This window comes from Leishmania panamensis (genome assembly GCF_000755165.1).
Source record: "Leishmania panamensis strain MHOM/PA/94/PSC-1 chromosome 28 sequence".
Lineage (NCBI taxonomy): Eukaryota > Euglenozoa > Kinetoplastea > Trypanosomatida > Trypanosomatidae > Leishmania > Leishmania panamensis.
The window spans coordinates 312,595-332,666 of NC_025874.1; the positions used below are offsets into that span (position 1 = coordinate 312,595).

General features: G+C 55.7%; 6 protein-coding genes across 6 annotated transcripts; all 6 read left to right on the forward strand.

Moving 5' to 3' along the window:
* Positions 1-216: 216 nt before the first annotated feature.
* LPMP_280940 (hypothetical protein) lies at positions 217-747 on the forward strand (the record flags this gene model as incomplete). The annotated part of the gene is made up of 1 exon (XM_010702132.1): positions 217-747. The coding sequence occupies one exon, from the start codon at positions 217-219 to the stop codon at positions 745-747; it is 531 nt and encodes a 176-aa protein (XP_010700434.1).
* A 1,395-nt stretch (positions 748-2,142) lies between these two features.
* On the forward strand, positions 2,143-4,542 carry LPMP_280950 (ribonucleoside-diphosphate reductase large chain, putative; the record flags this gene model as incomplete). Its single annotated transcript, XM_010702133.1, has 1 exon — positions 2,143-4,542. The coding sequence occupies one exon, from the start codon at positions 2,143-2,145 to the stop codon at positions 4,540-4,542; it is 2,400 nt and encodes a 799-aa protein (XP_010700435.1).
* A 1,836-nt stretch (positions 4,543-6,378) lies between these two features.
* On the forward strand, positions 6,379-7,302 carry LPMP_280960 (hypothetical protein; the record flags this gene model as incomplete). The annotated part of the gene is made up of 1 exon (XM_010702134.1): positions 6,379-7,302. One exon carries the CDS (start codon positions 6,379-6,381, stop codon positions 7,300-7,302), a length of 924 nt encoding a protein of 307 aa, XP_010700436.1.
* Positions 7,303-9,399: 2,097 nt separating this feature from the next.
* Positions 9,400-13,812, forward strand: LPMP_280970 (endonuclease/exonuclease/phosphatase-like protein; the record flags this gene model as incomplete). Its single annotated transcript, XM_010702135.1, has 1 exon — positions 9,400-13,812. One exon carries the CDS (start codon positions 9,400-9,402, stop codon positions 13,810-13,812), a length of 4,413 nt encoding a protein of 1,470 aa, XP_010700437.1.
* A 2,466-nt stretch (positions 13,813-16,278) lies between these two features.
* LPMP_280980 (hypothetical protein) lies at positions 16,279-17,034 on the forward strand (the record flags this gene model as incomplete). The annotated part of the gene is made up of 1 exon (XM_010702136.1): positions 16,279-17,034. The coding sequence occupies one exon, from the start codon at positions 16,279-16,281 to the stop codon at positions 17,032-17,034; it is 756 nt and encodes a 251-aa protein (XP_010700438.1).
* Positions 17,035-18,627: 1,593 nt separating this feature from the next.
* LPMP_280990 (hypothetical protein) lies at positions 18,628-19,197 on the forward strand (the record flags this gene model as incomplete). Its single annotated transcript, XM_010702137.1, has 1 exon — positions 18,628-19,197. The coding sequence occupies one exon, from the start codon at positions 18,628-18,630 to the stop codon at positions 19,195-19,197; it is 570 nt and encodes a 189-aa protein (XP_010700439.1).
* Between the last annotated feature and the right edge of the window lie 875 nt (positions 19,198-20,072).

Here is a 20,072-nt window from a genome sequence, read left to right on the forward strand (position 1 = left end):
TAGAGGAGAATCAAAATTCTGCTGCAAGCTCAGGTGTGTGCAATCATTATTGCTGCTGCCGCCGTTTGTCTCTCTCTCTCCCCACTGCCTGGGACTGAGTTCGTCGTCCTTTGAGTCTCTCTCTCGTACTAAGCAAACCCACGTGCGTACATCTTCGTCTACTCTCACACTTTTTTTCTGCCGCACACGCACAAGCCTAAGCACGCGGTGCTCTCGATGAAGACGAAATTGAGCGTTGCGCCGCGGAAGGCGCGGAAGAAAATCTCCTTCAATGCTAACCGCAACAAGGTGCGCTTCATTCGCGTTCCTCCACGCTCGCAGAACCGCAAGTTCTGGTTCACTGAAACGCAGCGCATTGTCAAGAAGGGACTTAACTTTGAGGTGGAGCCGGAGATCATGATTGAGGTAAACATTGAGTGTAGGATGCAGATCACAGCGTTAGCACGTAAACCGCTATCCCAGTTAGGCAAGGGGCCAGCAGCCAACGGTATTGAGGGCGCCGCCGCCTCCTCGTCCCTCGCGTCGCTGGCAAAGCGTAGCTACATTGAGTTGGAAGAGACCGACCCACTCTTTCTGCCTGATGCACGGAAGCGTAATCGATGGCAGTGCGTTGGCTCTGTCAGTTCGGGGGAGATGACGAAGGTCAGGATTGTGATGCCGCCTGGCAGCTACCGCATGCGGTGCACGGGTGGGGATGTGGTGCAGGTCTTCGCACAGTCCTGGGATATTGAGCGAGAATTGATTTAGGTGCGCGCTGGTGGTGGTGGTGGTGTTAGTGGTGGCGTTGACTGTCGAGATTGTCGTGGTAGTTGTGTGTATGAGCAAGTGAGAAGGCTGGATTAAACAGCTGTTGGCGAGGCGTAACATACGTTTTATGTGTCGGTGTGTGTAGTCGTCATCCCCTCCAAACAACAACAAAAAAGAGAGAAGACGACGCCGCAAGCGATGCAGTCGGCGCCGTCGGTTCGCTGGGAGGGGAGGGAAGGGGAGCGAAAGAGAAGAGAGGAGAGTCTGTTCGTAATCAAAGCCGAGACTAAATTCTTCTCACTTACTCACACAAGCAAACAACGGTTCAGCCACACATATATATATATACACACACAGGCATGTATGCACAAGGAGAGAGGTGCATGCAAGTCAAGAGCACTAACGGTTAGCGGGCGAGGCTTACTACAAGCAGCGCTAGTTTTTGGGGGTTCCATGCTCTACAATGCCATGCACCATGGCGAAATAAAAAGACGGTTTGTGTTGGTTCTGACATGCCCGCAGAGCCGCATCGATGGTAGACTTACTATTAAGAGACTCTGGGGTGGCGCATGACTACTCAAGCCTGCGTGTCTCGGTTCGCGGGACGATGTAGAGTAACGCCTTGTCACATTTGAGATCGGCGCCGTATTTCCCCCTTTCTTTAATGAGGTCAGGCATCTACGTATCTCACTCTCTTGTCTCCTCTCCTCTTTCCCTTTGCTTGCGTGCGCCGCTACTTCGTGCCTTGGCGCCGCTAAATTGCTTTTCCTTTGTGCTGTTGCTGTTGTTCTCGCCTCTTCGCTCCTACCCCCCCCCCCCGCCTCTCTACATAGATCTACTCTCCAGCGTCCTTGCCGCTGTCTTGTCTTTGCTTTGAAGAGCTCTGCTGTGGTGCCCTCATACCGGGTTGTCGTCTCATACACGCGCAGAAACCCCCTCGTTCCCTTCCTGTGTCTTTCTCCACAATTTTATACACACCTCCACTGCGTTGCACCCTCACGACCGCCTCTCAGTTCGCCCACTGCATTTCCCTCCTACATCTGTTCTTTGCATTAGCCTCTTCTTGGAGTCTCTGCGCACACGTCATACCCTCTCATATTCCCTTTGGCCGTGCGCTCACCCCTCCCCCTCATAGAGCAGCTGTTCCCCCCCCCTTCCCTTCATCACCTTTCTACGCATACACATACACACACACACAGACAAGCTTCAGTGCACACTGATCACCCTATCTCACACGGAAACACGCGCTGCCCAGGTTGCTCTTCCTCCGCTTTTTTCTGTAGCTTGTGAGCAGCATCCACAACACGAAGACAACCTCCATTGTGTCACCGCCTTGGTTCACGTGTGACGCTTCTTTCTACTTTATTTCTCCCTCTCTTTTCTCTCATTGAAACCATGTCCGATTCGGCGCCACTGATCATCAAGCGCAATGGCGAGACGCAAACGTACGATGCTTCCAAGATTCGCCGCCGCTTTGAACGGGTGATGGAGGGACTCGACAGCGACCATCTTGATGTGGACATGCTGACGGAGAACGTGACTCGCGGCTTGACGGACCAAATCCGCTACGACAAACTGGACGAGCTCGTGGCGCAAACGGCGGCGTACTCGGTCACGAAGCACCCCGACTATGGTCGCATGGGCGGTCGCCTGTGCACAACATCCCTGCACAAGCAGACAAGTGAGTCGCTGCTGGAGACGTTCCGCCTTCTGCACGACCATGTCACGGTGCAGACACACCGTCCCGCCCCCCTCATCGCCGACGATGTGTGGGAGGTGATGCAGCAGCACCACAAGGAGCTGCAAAGCATGATCGACTACTCCCGTGATTTGAACTTCGAGTTCTTTGGGTACAAGACACTGGAGCGCTCGTACCTGCTACGCATCGAGACGGGAAGGGGTGAGATGCGGATTGTGGAGCGGCCTCAGCAGATGTTTATGCGTGTCGCCCTTGGCATCCACGGCAGAGATCTCAACAACGTGCGTGAGACGTACAATCTGATGTCGATGGGCTTTTTCACCCACGCCACTCCAACCCTCTTCAACGCTGGCACCCCGAAGCCGCAAATGAGCTCGTGCTTCCTGGTGGCGTCGAAGGACGACAGCATCGACGGCATCTACGATACGCTGAAGGAGTGCGCCGTGATCAGCAAGGCGGCCGGCGGCATTGGTCTGCATGTGCACAACATCCGCGCCGCCGGCAGCTACATTGCTGGAACCAACGGCACGTCGAACGGACTCGTACCAATGCTGCGCGTCTTCAACAACACTGCCCGCTACGTAGACCAGGGCGGCGGTAAGCGCAAGGGCGCCTTCGCCGTCTATCTCGAGCCCTGGCATGCCGATGTCTTTGGTTTCCTGTTGCTGAAGCGCAACACGGGCAAGGATGACCAGCGCGCCCGTGACCTCTTCTACGCGTTGTGGATCCCGGACTTGTTCATGAAGCGTGTCAAAAGTGAGGGGCGGTGGACGCTGATGGACCCTAACACGTGCCCGGGCCTCAGCGACTGCCATGGCGAGGCGTTCGAGCGGCTCTACGAGCGCTACGAGGCGGAAGGCCGCGGTGTCAAGACGATCCAGGCGCAGGAGGTGTGGTTTGCCATCCTGGAGTCTCAGATCGAGACGGGCGGGCCATTCATCCTGTACAAGGATGCATGCAACAGCAAGTCAAACCAGAAGAACCTTGGGACGATCAAGTGCTCGAACCTGTGCACTGAAATTGTCGAGTACACGTCGCCGGAGGAGACGGCCGTATGCAACCTCGCCTCCATCGCGCTGCCGCGCTTCGTCGACGTTGAAAAGCGCGAGTTCAACCACCAGCTTCTCTACGCCGTGACGAAGCAGATCACGCGCAACCTAAACCGTGTTATTGACCGCAACTACTACCCAGTCGAGACAGCGCGCCGCAGCAACATGCGCAACCGTCCCATCGGTCTTGGTGTACAGGGCCTCGCTGACACCTTTATCCTCATGCGACTGCCGTTCGTCTCGGCGGAGGCGCAGCGGGTGAATGCGGAGATCTTCGAGACCATCTACTTCGCCGCGGTCGAGTCGTCGATGGAGCTCGCAAAGGAGGAGGGACCGTACAAGACCTTCAAGGACAGCCCGGCAAGCGAGGGCATTCTGCAGTTCGATATGTGGAAGAACGCGCGGCCGAACAGCGGTCGCTGGGACTGGGCCAGCCTCAAAGAGAAGGTCATGCAGGTAGGCATACGCAACTCACTGCTGGTGTCCCCCATGCCAACCGCGTCCACCTCGCAGATTCTCGGCAACAACGAGTGTTTCGAACCCTTCACCTCGAATATATACGTCCGCCGTGTGCTGAGCGGCGAGTTCCCTGTGGTGAACAAGTACCTCGTCATGGACCTCATCGCGCGTGGCCTGTGGAATGAGCAAATGCGCAACGAAATCATCTCTTACAATGGTTCGATCCTCAACATTGACGGCATCCCAGATGACCTAAAGGAGCTTTACCGGACCGTGTGGGAGATCCCGCAGCGCAAGTTGATCGACATGGCACGCGACCGCGGCCAATACATCGACCAGTCCCAATCACTGAACCTCTTTCTTCAGAGCCCCACCTCTGGCCAGATCACGTCCATGCTCTTCTACGGCTGGGAGGCTGGACTGAAGACTGGTGTCTACTATCTACGCACTAAAGCCGCGGCGGACGCGATCAAGTTCACTGTGGACGCGAAGCGTTTGAAGGAGATCCAGGAGAAGGAGAGCTCGCAGCAGACAATGTCCTCGCCCCGCGTTTCGCAACCCGAGGAGTGCCTGAACTGCGGATCCTAAGTAGCTAATGCGGCGGCACCCGGTGGTTCTCCAGCCGCGAAGATCCGAAGGGCGACTTCGGCCCACGTGACTGCCCCACTCTTGCGTACAGTACGATCTCATGTACTTGCCTCCCTTCATTCTCTCTCGAGGCGCTCTACCATAGATCACCGTTGGTTTGTTTTCTGATGTGCTTTCGAGTTTCGTATTGTACCACAACTCCCCTCATCGACAGTGTCGGTGCCTGGGTACCGCTACGCGCGTGTGTGTGTACCTCCTCGCTTCTCGTCTGGCATCTCTCCTCTTTTCTCCTTTGTTCATCGCGTTGCGTGCGTTTTGAGAGAGGCCATCAAGCAGCCGCACCGTATATATGCGACAACCCCCCTTGCCTAATCCCCCCGCCAAACAAGCAAAGCGAAAAAACAGCGGCGAAGAAAATAAAAAGGGAGGGGGCGAATTAGCGAGCACGTGTGTGCCTTCACATCTGTGCTGCTCTCTCTCCTACTTCCCCCGGTCCCTCCATTTACCCCTCGGTGTTGAAGGGTTTGTTAAGCTTTTCTGAGATTATTGTTATTTATTGCTCCTTGCGAGGGCTTTCGTCTCTTTTTGGGGCGCTATTGCGCACCGCACACACACATTCGTCTGCGCCCATATGTGTCTGTGTACGTGTGTAGAGTTGTGCCGGTATCAGTGACACTTGAGGAGAGGCATGCCACTCACAAGGCACCACCTATTGCTACAGCTCCCCCTTCCCCCTTCCCCTGCGCCTCGCTCTCTCTCTCTCTTTGCGGGTGAGATAAGGGGAGAATGTGTGTGTGTGTGTGGGGGGGGGGGTAGGTGTGGGCGGGTGCAGCATCGTTGATGGACTTTATGTTTTTTTTTCCTCTTTCGAACCCAAAGCGTGAGGGGACGCACTTAAAAGAGACGAATGTAGGAATCTGATAGAGAAGCAGAGAGCTGCCAAGCGGACGCAAGTGAAACAATAAAAGTGCTGAAGAGATGCAAGTGATATAGTCTCACCCATTCACTTTTATGGGTGAGACTGTATCACTTGACATGCCTGACGTGGCGAGGAAGCGGGTGAAGCTACTGTATCTTATGGCTTGAGGAGAGACGCTGGTGTCGCCGCCTCGCAGTCTGAATCATCGAGAATTCCCCGTCTCTCCTACCTTCCTCCCCTGCCGGTATTGCCCAGCGACCGTAGATGGATCGTCGTGCACTGGTGTGCACATAGGAGGTCAATTGTGAAAGTCTCTTAACGGTAGCCCTACGGTAGCAAGACACAGCTGCCGTGACTCGAATGGTAGCAGCTGCAGGATATGGCTCAGGCGAGTACAGTAGGGTCGTCAGGTCATGGTGATGCGGAGGCTGCCCTCCCCCTATTGCGTGTGTGTGTGTGTTCCTTGTTTGCACTTCCATCCTCCTTTTCCTCTTTGGGCTTCTTCCTCTTTTATTTTTCTTCTGTGTGCACTTATTATCCTTTCGGAACATTTTCGACACGTCTCGATGTCGAGCGTTGTCCCTTTACGCATATACACGCGTATTCTGAGGGGGTTGGCCGAGCTGAGCTCACCTCGAGACGGCTCACGGTGGCGCCGCTGGCTCCCTTTCCGCCTTCAACTCACCACCTGCACACAGACAACCGCGGTTCCCCACTGCCTCCGCCCTCTTTTACTCTGTCGGTGGTTCTGCCGAGGAGATCTTCATTTATCGAAGTTGCAGTAAGTGCTACTCTTTGCCCCCCTCCCCCTCCCCCCTCCGCTGGATCGTGTTGTTTTCATTCTTTGTGGTGTGAGTGTGTTTTTCTCTTTTTCTGCTGCCGTGCTCTGCCTTGTAGTCCTCCATCACGCGGCGGCCATGAGCTGTCAGCCGCGCTCCAAGGCCGCAGAGGCTGCCAATGCCGCGTCTCAAGCGAAGACCGCTGCCCAGCTGCGGATGGAGGTTAAGCTGCTGGAGAACGCCATCGACAATCGCAAGCTTCTCTTCCTGGATCTGTGCGAGAAGTGCGGTGCGTCGGTGGCCGCGGGAAGCTCAGCTGATTGGGTAACGCCACCTGAAGATCCTGAAGCAGAGGAACGTCGACTCACAAACCGAAACGCATTCCTGCGTGATGAACTTCAAGCTTTAGACACCATGGAGCGGCAGTACACCAGTGATCCGCGGGTACGCGACAAGCGCAACGAGGTACGACTGGTGCAGATGCAGATTGCACAGGTAGAGCAAGAGGTGAGTACGCTGCAGGAGGTGAAGAGGCGGCGCGACAAGGGGCTGCGCGCGATTGGGCGCACTGAGGAACAAGCTCGACGAATGCGCGGACAGCAGCACGAGATGAATTCGGAGATGCGGGAGGAGGTACGGCAGCTGACGGAGTCGCTTCGGGAACTAGAAAAGATGGACATGGAGATGCATGCGCGGTGCGCGAGGCTTCAAGATCAGGTGAAGCTCTCCGTTACAGACGCCGATGTCGAGAGACTACAACAAGAGATGCAGCGGCAGAACATAGAGATTGGAAAACTTACCGCCAGGGAGGACATGTGGCGGAAGCAACGTGCATCGGTGCGTGAGGAGGACCACCGCATAGTTGCGAAGTACCACCGGGAATGCGCGAGGCTAGCCGAGGAGGCAGAGCGCCTCCAGGCGCTTCTGTCTCAGAAGGATTTGGAGCTGAAGCGGAGTTATGACCTGGTAAGACGCTTTGGTGGCGTGCCCGGTGCTAGGATGAGTGGCGTCAGCGGCGGAGGTGATGATGAGGAGTTGGGGGACTCGCTGCCCGTCTCTTAGGCCTGTCAAATGTCCGAAGTCGAACACAGGCTTCCACCATCGAGGCGGGCTGTCCTGTGATACCGCGCATTGCGTCTTCTCTACCGTCTTCGCTTTATGTATGTGTAGGTTTTCCTCTCTCCTTCTGTCCTTCGTTTTTTTTTTCTCTCTTGTCCACAAACGTACCGCAAGTGTTGTTGACGATCGTCGCATGCGCATATTTACGTCTCTGGAAGCCGCTCCTGTGTCGTAGTCCGCGATCGCCGCTTGGACCCCGTCTTGCTTAACCAGCATCTCTAAGGCGCTGCAGAAAGCGAATCGAAGAGGACATGACAGGGCGCCGCCTGTAGTCAGCACCGTTCTCACTTTGCCTTACAGTGAAGAGAGAGAGAAAAAAACAAAAAGCGGACTCGAATCCAAACCAGGATTACCCACACGCTCGTTCTGCCTGCATGCATCTGCGTTCATGATGCTGTGATGGGCAGACCCTGGAGGATCACGCCTTGGCACTTGAGCGGCAATCAAAGGTTCACCTTCTCGCGTCTACACTATGCTAGTAAACATTTCTTTTGCGGTTTGTTCGGGTGCGATCGGTGGCAAACACTGACGCCTATGACTGTACTCGACTCCTCTGGTCTCTCCTCTCCATTTCTTCATCTTTCTGTTCGCATTGCTCCTACACTTTCCTCTCAATAATACTACTGCTACTACTACTCATACTACTACTACTCATAAAACCTGCTGCATCGGATGACGGCGGCTTTTCGACGCGCAATGCGGGTTCACCATGGGGCGTGTGTCATCCCTACGCCGTCTTTCCTTCGTCACATCGACATCTCGTTCCCCCCCCCCCCAACCACCCCTCGGTGCTCGTCGACACATGCGCACATATTTTTCTTCTTCTGGGTCCTGGTTGCGCATCTACCAAACGTCCAACACCATTCGCAGGTGAAAGAGTGCGTGCGGCATACTCACACACATACACGGAGGAGCCCTCCCTTGTGTAGGTGTGCGCGTGCGTGTGTTGGCTGAGTGCTCCGTCTTCGCCGTCTTCCCCCTTCTCGCGCGTCTCTTCGCTTTCTCGCTTGTAGTCTAGTTCACCACATCCCTGCCACTTTGTTGGGGTTTCAGCTCTCTTTTGTACGTCATCTCCCACTATTTTGGTTGTTCTCTTCTTGGCTCGAATGCCCCTCCCCTCCCCTCCCTCTCCCTCTCTCCTTTCCCCTCCTCGTACATTTACTTTTGGTTTCATCCTTGTGTCCACCCCTACTTTTCCGTTTGTATATCCTCAGCTTTTCCTTGTTGCCCCTTCCGGCTGGTTGACATAGGTCTGTGCGTCGGTGTTTGTGTGGATCTCTCAGCGCTCCAATCAACGAGCTCCACTGATACCCCCCCCTCCCCTTCTCTCTCCCCCACTGAGACACCGCCCCCCTCCCCTCGTCCTCATTCCTCAACACATACACGTACACTTCACACACACGTGCCGCTCTGTGTGCACCTATACACAGCGACTGTTTCTACACTCACCCTCATTACTGCACCTCCAACCAGTGTGCACGTGCAGAGAGGCCGGAGCAGAGACAGAGATACACAAACGCGCATTCGTCTACACTACCCCGTATACCTTCGCACAAGCCCGCTCAAGCACGTACACCGTAGAATTCTCTCCTCGCTAATCGAAAAAGAACACTCGTTCTTCTCTTCCACGGACGTGCACGCGTACAGGATTCCCTCTAACCGCTCCATCCCCCCCTCCCTACACACACACACGAACAAACTTGAGTTTCTCTCTCTGCGCGATACACTTTCTTTTGTTGTTTGTTTGCTGCTTTCGTGCGTTATGTGTGTACGTGTGTCTGGGCCTTCCTTTCTTGTGTGCCTCTTCCTCCACGCCTAACACGTAAAGCTCAATCTCTGCCCCCCCCCCCTCCCCTCACCATTTTCTCGCTCGCTCATTTAGTTCACACCTACAGAACACATCCGCTTTGTTTCCTCCTCACTTTCTCTAGTCTTTTGCCGCCAAGCGGATTCTGCGTGTCTTGGTCTCCATCTCCTCTCTATTTTGCTCTGTCGGTGTGTTAGTGTGTCTTGCGTGCGTTTTTTTTGTTTCTAGTGCTGATGCCGGAGTCAAACGGGGAGGCGACGGAGGGTCGGGGAACTGTCGGCGGTCCACGCCCTGGCAACCAACAGAACAGAGCGTACGTCCCAGAACACCCTACCCGATCCCGGACTACCATGCCGAGCCGCAGCAAAGCCTTCAGCCTTGTCACCGCCACACCGGATGTAAATTTCAGCGACTACGAACCGCTGCAGACTCCACAGAACAGGACAAGGCTCCCTGTGACGTCGAATAACGGCGACGAGCGGCCGTTGCAGCGGGGCTCTGAGTCCGGGTTGTCGAGTCTTGCCGAGATTGAAAATTCGTACAACGGCCCAGACGCCTCGGTCGCCTCCGAAGAGCAGCCGCTGCCCATGCTGGCAACACTAGTCCTCTCCACCACCTCGAGCGTTAGCAAGTCAACAGGCAACACAGGAGTTGGTGTAGAGAGCGGCCCCGGCAGGTCAGGTACCGCCATCACTGGTGCCGCAACGACGACCACAAGCATCAGCCCGGGCACCTCGTTTGCTGGTCGCTCTATGACGCTACTTGAGCGTCGCAACAAGCGCGAGCGCAGCGCCTTGAGCCTCTCATGCTTGTCAGGGTTGAATGTAGAGACACTTCAGGAGAGCATGCGGGACACGAGCGTTGTACTCAATTCTGAAAAATCACCTGTCCCCGTGTTGAAGGGATGGTCCAAGACGGTCGCCTCAGCGGCACTGCTGAGTGACTACGCCATGCCATCTGTGCACGCATCGTCCTCTCGCGCACCTCACTCAACTGCTGCAGCGAGTGCGCGGCCTACCACCAGCCAATTTCACGCTCAGGCGCCGCGACGTCCCATCAGCAGCGACGACGGCAGCAGCAACCCCACTTCCACCTCGGATTCCAGAACGGTCGACGCGATCCCTGGTGCGCTAAAGGTGATTGGCTACAACATCCTGGCGAGCCGACTAGCGTCCACCGACTTGTATCCCACCTGTCCGCCCTCGGTACTGAGTGAAGAGTACCGACTAGGCTTAATCAAGGAGGAGCTCCGCCGCGTTGACCCGGACATCCTGCTCTTGGAGGAGATTAGCGTGGCGGTGCACGAGCGCACCCTCGGGCCTTACTTGAGGTCGGCGCTCGGGATGGAAGGGCATCACGTTGTCATCACTGACCCCGACGGCACTCCTCGCTGCACTCCGCTGACGCAGCCCTCCAAGGCAGCAGCTGTGCTGTCGCCTGGCCCTCCGACCCTTTTTGGTATTCCCTGCAGCAGCGAGAGGAAGTCAAGCTCAGCGAGCATCACGGCCACACTAACCGGAGCGACCACGTGCAGCGGAGACGCTTCCGCACGGCGTGGCATGGCAAGCGGTGCCACGAGCAGTTCCACAGATGTAGACAGAGGCAACGGACCGCACCATCTGCCACCGCTCACCGAGCCGTGCTCGAGCCGCCGCTCCAGTAGGTGTGACAGCAGCGTTGGGGTGTCTCGGTTTTCCGCATCCTCGTGCGGCACTCCGGGCATTTGGCCGAAGCGTGGAGAGGCGGCGCAGCTTCAGCACTTGGAACAGGTCAGCCTGCCGTCACAGGAGATGTCGCGCTCCTCCCTCGAGGAAAGGCAGGCCAATTCTAAAGCAGTGTCGAACGAGGACTCGATGCAGCACAGCTACGGCTCAATAGGATTCACCCAAGGCACTGCAGAGCGGGCGAAGCGGCAGACAAGTTCGCAGCTGGTGGGGCCGACAGTGCCGGTGTTGACGATGGGGTCTGGAGCGCCGCCAGCCACACTTTGCGCGGAGAAGGCAGCTGAGGGGGCCCTCGAACACCGCCGAGTAGAGATGGACGGAGTTAGCATTTTTTTCAAAGCAGCACGATTCCGCGTACTGGAGGTGATACCAGTGCTCTTCAACCGTCTCGCTGCGGCAGAAAAGCGACTCACCCGCTACGAGCGCAACAAGCTTCAGGTGAACTCGCACAACGTAGCGCTCGTAGTGGTGCTGCAAGACATGCAGGTGATTGGAGTGTCTCGCGTATACGTGGTGGCTGCTGTGCATCTCATCTGGCAGCGGATCAACGCGCAGCTATGGCAGGCACATCAACTTCTCCGCGTCGTGGAAGAGCTTAAGCACAAGTACTCCAAGGCCTACGTGGACCTCGTCTACCCAAGTGGGCGAGGCTCCATGGTGTACGACAGCGCGATCACCCAGCCGCCCAGCGTCATCGATACCCCTCTACTGCGAGAGGGAACGCGGCGCCACATGCAGGACGACGTCGTACCTCAGCCTCCGTTAGTAACGCCACTACCGCTGCAGCTGCCGCGCACGCCTCCTGCACGGCGCCAAAGCATGGTACCCAGCCGCACTACTACTGAAGCCTCCGACCTGGCAGGAGACAGCGGCTGTAGCAGCTTCTTCAAAGCCATCGCGGCCGATCGCATGCCCGGTCGGTACGCGAGTGTGTGCTCTGCCGCTACTTCATTCCCCGCAACGGCCGTCACATGCATTATCGGCGGCGACTTTAACTCGGAGCGCAGCGGATCGGTTATGGAGTACCTGCGCACCGGCAGAGTGCCGGGCGGGACGGAGGTGATGGAGTACTGGCGAGCGCCGCAGTTAGAGTCGCCGGTGCCGGTCGACCACACGGATAGGCGGGTCACTGGTGAGGCGACCGGCAGTGACGCGGTGAATGCGCCGCACCCCACCTCTCAACTCCCACCAAGGGTGCCTCCACCAACACTGTCTGGTGTGCTCAGCGCCGCGAGACAGGAGCTGATCAGCCCCTACCCACGCCACTCTAAGGACTCCCCTCTATCTTCAATGGGCTCGCCGCCCTCGATGCTGGTGCGCCGCGCGACCCAGTCTCCACCCCCCAGCGCCGAGGGCACCACTGTTAGTGCTGCAGCGACCGGCGGGAGGTCAGGGGAAGGCCTCTGCCACCTTCAACCATGCACCCCGCTTAGCAAGCGGCCATCCAATCCTTACCCTATCCGTGTCTCGGACGGGGCACTGTCCACGTTCAATGAAGCAGCCGATCCACTGCTCAGAAGGCAAGACAGTGCAACGGATTTAACCGTCGCCGCCTCGACATCCCTGCGAAAGTCTGGCGGCGCGCAGAGTCGACAGCCCGCCAAAGAGGCCCTCGACTTCAACCGTGGATGCCCCTCCCCTACTCCATCGTCGTTCACCAATGACTTTGTCGACACGCCGAGCTGCGATGATGGTGGTGACAGAAGCCCTCCAACGGTGGCCGCGACGCCACTGAAGTATGTGCTGTGTTCCGTACCGCCGAGGGTTGCTCGCTGTGGCAGCTTGGACGCTCAGTCACCACTGCCGCGTCCCTCACGGTTGACGAAGACGAGTGCTACTGTAGGTACTGTCTCCCCAGCCTCTGCACTACAGAGCTTGTCGTCTGCGTTGCAGGAAGGAGACTGCGCTGCCTGTCCCGTAAACCACTGCTCCTGTGCACGGCGACGCATCTCACCGGACATCAACACCGAGAGTAGTACGCTGGACCACTCCGGTAGTCACAGTGTCAGCGAGAACGGGAGTGTGCTGAGCACTGCACTCGCAACGAGCTGCACGATGCGACTCGCCGAGCACACTCGCCACGACACGCTAAGTCTGGAGTTCGGCGAGCCTGACTGGGAGGACGAGGAGAGTCGCGGCCGGACCCCCATGTCAGACCAGGCAACCGACGGTACATCCTCGGTGCAGCCAAGCCCCTCTCAAGGTCACATGGCAGGGTGGGGTGATGCGAGCGGGGTCGTAGAGAAGGCCGAGTGGAACGAAAAGCGGCGGTATCGCATCCATAAGATGGCAAGCCTCGCAGATGCGAACGGCATCAGCAGGGGTAGGGACTCTTCAATGGGCATGAACTTGGGACCGAGGTTGAATGAGCCCCCGTTCTCCTCCTACAGCGACATGAGGACGCCGGCTTGCCCGCGATCACGCCCGAAGCGGCAGCCCGCTGGAGCCACCCCCGGTGCCAGAACACCACACCCTATTTCGCCCCAAGTGGTGCGTCATTTTCCCTTGCAGGAGTCGCCGCAGCCGCTCTCAGAGACAGAGTACGATACCACGTTCTTCAACGTGTCTACCTCCTCACCGCCGACGTCCCTCATGTACCTGCCTTTCCTCATCTCCGACAGCGCCAACACCCCGACCAGCCTGCCAGTGTCTCTCATTGACGACGTGATGCATGCGATCCGCTTGAGCGACGCCTATGCCCCGTACTGCTACCGCCATCCCTCGAGTGTTTCAGCGGTGAACCCGTCCACGAATGGGGAGGGTAGGGTACTTGACCACATACTATACGAGGATGAGCACGTGGTGTGCGGCGGGGTGTTACGGCTGGGCGAGCTGCAGGAGATTCCAAACGCACGAGTGCCGAGCGACCACTACATGATCGGGAGTGTGCTGATCCCCACCCAGGAGTTGCACTGGGCTTGAGGCGCGGTTGGCAGTTTATGCGGGAGGATGACGGCAGAGTGCAGGAAAGGAGAAGCGCTACATATGGGTAGGTGCGTGTGTGTGTGTGTGTGGGCAACGAGGAGCAAAGCTTTTATTTTTATTTTTATTTTTACTCGCTCCCTATTCTCTGTTTCTCGCACATCCACCCCTCTCGTCAATTAGCTGGCTCCCTTTCACTTCTGCGAAGACGCTATACACACACCGAGAGAGAGAGAGAGATTGCCGCAGACGAACCCATAGGCACGCCTATGCACCACAATGTACACAACCGACTCACTGCATGCACCGCCACTGACCCACGCACACGCTCCCATACAAGCTATAAACAATCCCCTCACCAGGGCTGACATACAGAAGAACAGAGGCAGCGATGATCATCTCGTTCTCCCTCTCCTTTTCTTTTCCTTCTTTGAGTGGGAATGGCGTGCTGATGGTGGGTACGGAGCAACGAGGAGGAGATGCGGAAGACCACGTTGAGGTGACAGGTGCGTGCGTGCGTGTGTGTGAGTATGTATGTTCTTTGTCTTTCCTGTACTTCTTTCTGTGTCGTGCCTTCTGTTTTTGCTTACTTTGTTTCCCCATATATGTGCTGAGTGTCCTCTCGCGACTCCCCCCCTGTTGGTGTCACTATGTATGCATTTATATGTATGTATATGCGCCTATGTGTTCGACCAAGTCGACTTGGAATTCAACTTTGGTTTCGGTTCTTTCTCTGTTTCCTTCCTTTTTTATTCGCTTCCCTGTAGTTGCCCACTTTGCTGCTATGGAGGGATATGCGAATGATGGTGTTACTGTACTTGCTGTTGTGAGGCAATTGGTCACTCTGTAACATGTACTGCTATGATTTGCTCGCTTCGTTTACTGTTCTTGTTTGATCTGGTCTTCTTTGCACTTCCTTTGGCTCCTCTTCTCTTCCACTTTGTCTTCCTCGTCGCTCTGTGCGTGAAGTCCGTACTTGCCTCTCTCTATGTTGTGTGTATGGACGAATGTGCTGCGAGGGAAAGTGAGGCATGTTGACAAGACATCATTTATGCCTGCTTTTGCTGAGGGTGTGAAGGGAATGAGGAAGGAGGACAAGGCGCCCGATGCTGAGAAGTGCGGTACTAAGCCTCACGCCTCATCTTCACCCTTTTCATCGCCATCATTATTTGACCCTCTTGAACCCCCCGTGCCTCGATGTTGTTATCCACTCTCTCACGTTTCTTCAATGTTGCCGCCACATTTTTTTTTTATTTTCGCTTCCAACCTCAGTCTTGTACTCTTTTTCCTCAGAGCTCAATTACATAAACGAAAACGAGCAGCGCGTCCTTACACAGATGCGCGTGCCTCGCGCAGCCCAATAAAGGTATCAGAGGAAGAACGACTGATGGAGGAGATGAGTGAAGGTTGTGGCTTTATGCAGTTCTTCATTCTCTTGTTGCTACTGCTGTGCTCATTTCCACGGCGCCGCTCTTCTTCATGTTACCCCTTTCGTTATGTCTCTCTTTCTTTTAATCATCCGTGAGCCTTTTGTTGTTGCTGCTGGCGCTCTTAAGGGCTATTATGTCTGCCCGTGCCTTCGCGTCTCTCTTTGGTTCATCTCCTTCCCTCTTTCTTCCCTGCCGTTGGCAGTCCTCTCTCGAGTCTCTCTGAGCTGCGTTCTGTTTTTGTTGTTGTTTGTTGTTCGCCTTTCCTCTGTTTCCTCGTTTCGTGGTTGGTCTTCTCCCTCTCCCCTCTTGCCACCCAACTCTCCCACAATGTACATTATTCGCTCTACTTACGCTTCTTTTTTTTTTGTCCACGTGCTACGCCGTTGAGCGCCTCTCGGCCTCACTATGTCAACACCCGAACACGTACACCCCATCATCAGAAAGCAGGCGAAAAAGGAAGCTGCGCAGACGGTGACTGGGGCGTGTGCACACAGGCGCAGACACAGCTTCAGCACACGCGTGATGAGCGCCTGCCGTGTGTGTGTGTGTGTGTGTGTGCTGCTTCTCGTTCAAACCCACGCTGATCGCCTACTTCCATTACTCGCGCCCTCTGCTGCTCCTCGATTTGTGCGTGCTTCCCGGCACCCCCCCCCTCCCTTGCTTTTTCCTGCAGCTCCCAATACGGATCGAATGAAGATGCACCGTCAAACCCCATCCAATACCTCTCTTTTCTCTTCTCATCTCATCTCCCCCCCCCTCTCTCTCTCTCTCTCGCGCGCGCGCGCGCGTTTTGTTCTTTGCGTTTTCGCCAACAACAAAAAAGACACTTTTTCATATATTCGTCCTCTCGTGCTGGAGGTGCTCACCTCTACCTCCGCTACCTACGAAACAGACGTGCGGTTGCGTGTGCGTGTGTGTCTCGTCCTGCACTCTCTCTCTCCTTCCTTTATACCGGTGTGTAGAGACGACTGTGCCATCTTGACACGGCATCAGATTACTGAACGCCAAGCGAAAGAAAAAGAGCGCCTTTGGTCAAATGACTCTTTCCAGAAAGGCAGACACTGTTGCGGGCTTCCGCGCCGAGGATAATGTGTTCAACACGGATGACTTCAAACACGCGTTGGACATAATCGTCAACCTTGGCAATCCCCCCAGCGCCAAGAGCGCGGATGGCGTCTACTGGCTCTTCGAGCTCGCTTTCCACTGTAAGAAGGTCCTCTGGGATGACTGGATCGCCAGCAGTCAGAGTGACGCTTTTCGGGAGTTCACAGAAAGCGATAGGTTTCGTCAAGCTCAAGGCCTGCTCGTGAAGGTGCTGGACATGGATGGGGATGGCAAGATCACCCCGAAGGACTTTCAGATCATGTACGATACCCAGCTTACTCCTGCCCTTGACCGCAGGCAGGGCATCCTCAACAAATGGCTGCCGTTCACCGGACAGTGTGTCTTCGGTTTCGTAGTGGGCCTCGACATAGGGACGCGGGCGCTCAACGCCTACAAGGGCAAGTACTGGATTGCTGGCACCGGCATCCTCGCGTATACCTGTGTGCAGTCTCTAGCACAGCAGAACAGTCTAAATCGAAATGCCCTGGAAAACGTCTTCCGGGAGAAGGTGCGTCAGTTGATGGACGTGAACGGGGACGGTGAGATTAACCTGAAGGACATCAACGCCCTCGTGGAAAACCGCATGCGCTTCATGGCAACAAGGCTAGGCCTCGGAGGCTTCTCGCCGGGAGCGGCCGGATACGCATCCCTCGCACTAGGTTTTCTGCTCGGCGTTCGTGTCATCTAAGTCTGCACACGTGTAGCTGTCTGGTTTTCTCTAGTTCTGCTAAGTGGGTGGCGACACCCTCGCCTTATTATTTTTTCTGCTCCTTGTCTTTTTTTTTTCGTACTCGTGTATTTCGATCTTCTCAGTCCTCTTCCTTCATACCACATCAGCACACACGCCCTTCTCGCTTCTCTCCCTCCCCCCTCTCCTGCTTCCGACTCACTCGCCCACATACATGGATGGGAAAATGGCGGAAAAGGGGGCGAGGTCAGTGACTGAGGTAACTGCGATATCGGTCAGAACGATGGTTCTTACTAGTGCGCTGCCTCGTATGTAGAGCAGCGGAGGGCATGGGGGACTGAGGTATCTTATTATAACTTGCACTGTGAAGTATGCCCCATGCAGCAGCTTCACCTGAGCCTTTGATCTTGCCTTGGTACCTTTTTTTCACGGTGAATCCCATCTTGCCCTCTCTCCATCACCCCTTCTTTGTCTTTGTTCGGCGCACCCTCTGCGCCGCCGTCAAGGACCCCAGTGTCATGCGCTGCTATGTGATGGGGGGTTGGAAGACAGGGGCTCTCTCAGCTTTTCATTTCGTGTAAATGTCGAAGATGGGGTGCTACACAAAGCAGTTGAGCGTGTGATGGCCGCTTCTCTCTTACGGCGTGCGTCGCTTTTTCTCTGTGGTTCGTCTCATTCTCCGTTGTCATCTCGAGTTCTTTTTTTCGTCTTCTTTGCACTTCCTTTACACCCCCCGGATGCTAAGCGGCAACAGACCGTACCGTACCGCCCTTCCCACTCCCTCCTCGAGGACTCCCCGGATGTTTCCGTAGCTGTCCGCTCCTGCATCACTATCAAATCCACCGCCTCTGATGTAGTTTTAACCTCCCGTAAAAGGAGAAACCTAAACAGCGCGCGCGCCGCTCTCTTCGCGTGTCCTTCCACTTCTTTACTACGCGCGTTATTTTCATTTTTATTTTACCTTTGTTCAGTGCTTCCACTGGTCATCTGTGTTCCTGCCGCTGTGGCTCGGCTGCTCAAGTATGTGCGTATGTGTCTGTGTGTGTGTCTGCATACTCGCGTGTGTTGGTATGTGATTGTAAGTGAGTGTGCACGCGTACGTGAAGGGAAGCTTGAGAAGAGTGACCCCCCCCTGTGACTTGTGCGATTATCTTCATCTCTCCAACCGTAATGGCGGTCGCGTGCATATGCGGCATTCCTCTGAAGGAATAGGGAGCCAAATGACACGGAAGAGCAAAACAACGCGGCAGCAGAGAATAGCCTTGAAGAAGAAGACGCGAGATGCCACTACTTCAACAGTGTCGACGGTGCTGCCGAATACGGCTCCTCCTCTTTTCAGAGAAGGAAGGGGAGGTTTTTCCTCGATGCTGTCGGCATTAAGCGCACGTGTCACGCTACCTCATTGTTTCGTGCGCTAGTGAACTCTGCACTCGTGCCTTTAGCTAGGACTCCACGTTCATGCCTGAAGACTCCTCTCCACAAACTCTCCTCTTACACCCTGCCCCTCACGTTCTCACAGATCGCAGCATTACATCGAGCCTGAGAGAAGGGGGGGAAAGAAAAAGAAAAAGAGGAGCGCAACAGGCCAGCGTTATGCTTTCGTCATGCACGGCGCTGTACGCGCGTGCCCTGGTGGATCGCAAGTCCCCAAAGCTCTGGGGAGCACCCGGCGCGCCGATTATTCGCATGCGCGGTCACCACGTAACGTGGAAGTTTCAGTCGTATGATATTTTTGTCGAACACACGCACCGGCGTCGCAACTCCGACATTCGTCTTCTGCACTACCTAGGCAAGCACTGCCCTCACCCGCAAAAGTCGTTGTGGTCGCCTGACACACCAGTTACGCAGGACCGTCACTTGTTTATGTTGACCACTGTTGACGTGGACGCCTTCAAGTACTGGTTTGGTGTCAAGCGATGCCGTCTTTCCGTAGGCCCCTGGAACATTCTCGCTAAATCGGGGCTTCTCCCGCCCTCTTACAAGCAGAACTCAAAGCTCATGCCGAAGCCGATCTTCGACAAGGAGCACTTGATGAGGTACTACTTGGCGAACCGAAAAGATCGGTGGCAGATGGAGCGGGAGGACTACTTAAGCTACAAAAATAGCCTGGTGAAGTCGCCCGAGGAGCGCGCTGCGGAGCGGCCGGTGGCACCCTTTTTGTAGGATCTGCTGGACACTCCAAACGCGGCGGCGGCGGCCGCCGTAGCAGCAGCCAGGCACGTTCAATGAGAGCCGTCGACGAGAGGTACGATGGGTCGAAGCACCCAGGGAGCCCAGTCTCGATGCTGCATCTCGCTGGCAGCCTTGTCTCGCATATCGTGTGTGTTTGTGACTCGCACGCTCTCCCCGTGTGCCTGTCTGCGTTCTCTCGTCTTGGTGTGCTTCTCTCCCTATGTTGCTCGGTGTTTCTGCGGCATTTGTAGACCGCTGTGGCGGACAACGATGGGTGGTGATTACACGTTCATATAGCATGTGTGTGTGCGCGCTTGCATGTTGGAGTGCGTGGCTGATTCATAACTGGATCTGTTGCGGGTGCTCCACACAGAGAGGGAGAGCGCGCGCGCAGAAGAGAGACAACCACCGATATCAGTGGAAACAGCAAAAAAAAAAAAGAAAAAGAAGGGCACAATACAACGCCGCAGCCAATGCGGCCATCATAAAAGACGTCCCATCTCTGCAGCTGTCTCTACTGACAAAAGACGCTGCCTGCCCGTATGTCGTGTATTGTGCGTGTGACGGGCGAACCGAAAGGAGCGAACCCACGTGGACTTCTCCATGCACCTCAGTATGGCAGGTGCTTAAGTAGTTATGGTTGTGTACTCTCAATCTGTTGAGTGTACTCACCCCCCTACCCACACACACACACGAGAACATCACACACATTATGAAGGTGCAGTGTTTATTCCCATCCACTTGTTTGCCAGACGATGAAGCGACTCGCCATTTAACTCTCTCCGTACCTCATCACTCCCCCTTGTTGCGTTTCTCTGGTTGCCCCTGCGCCTCTCTCTGTGTGTGTGTGGGGGGGGGGGGTACCG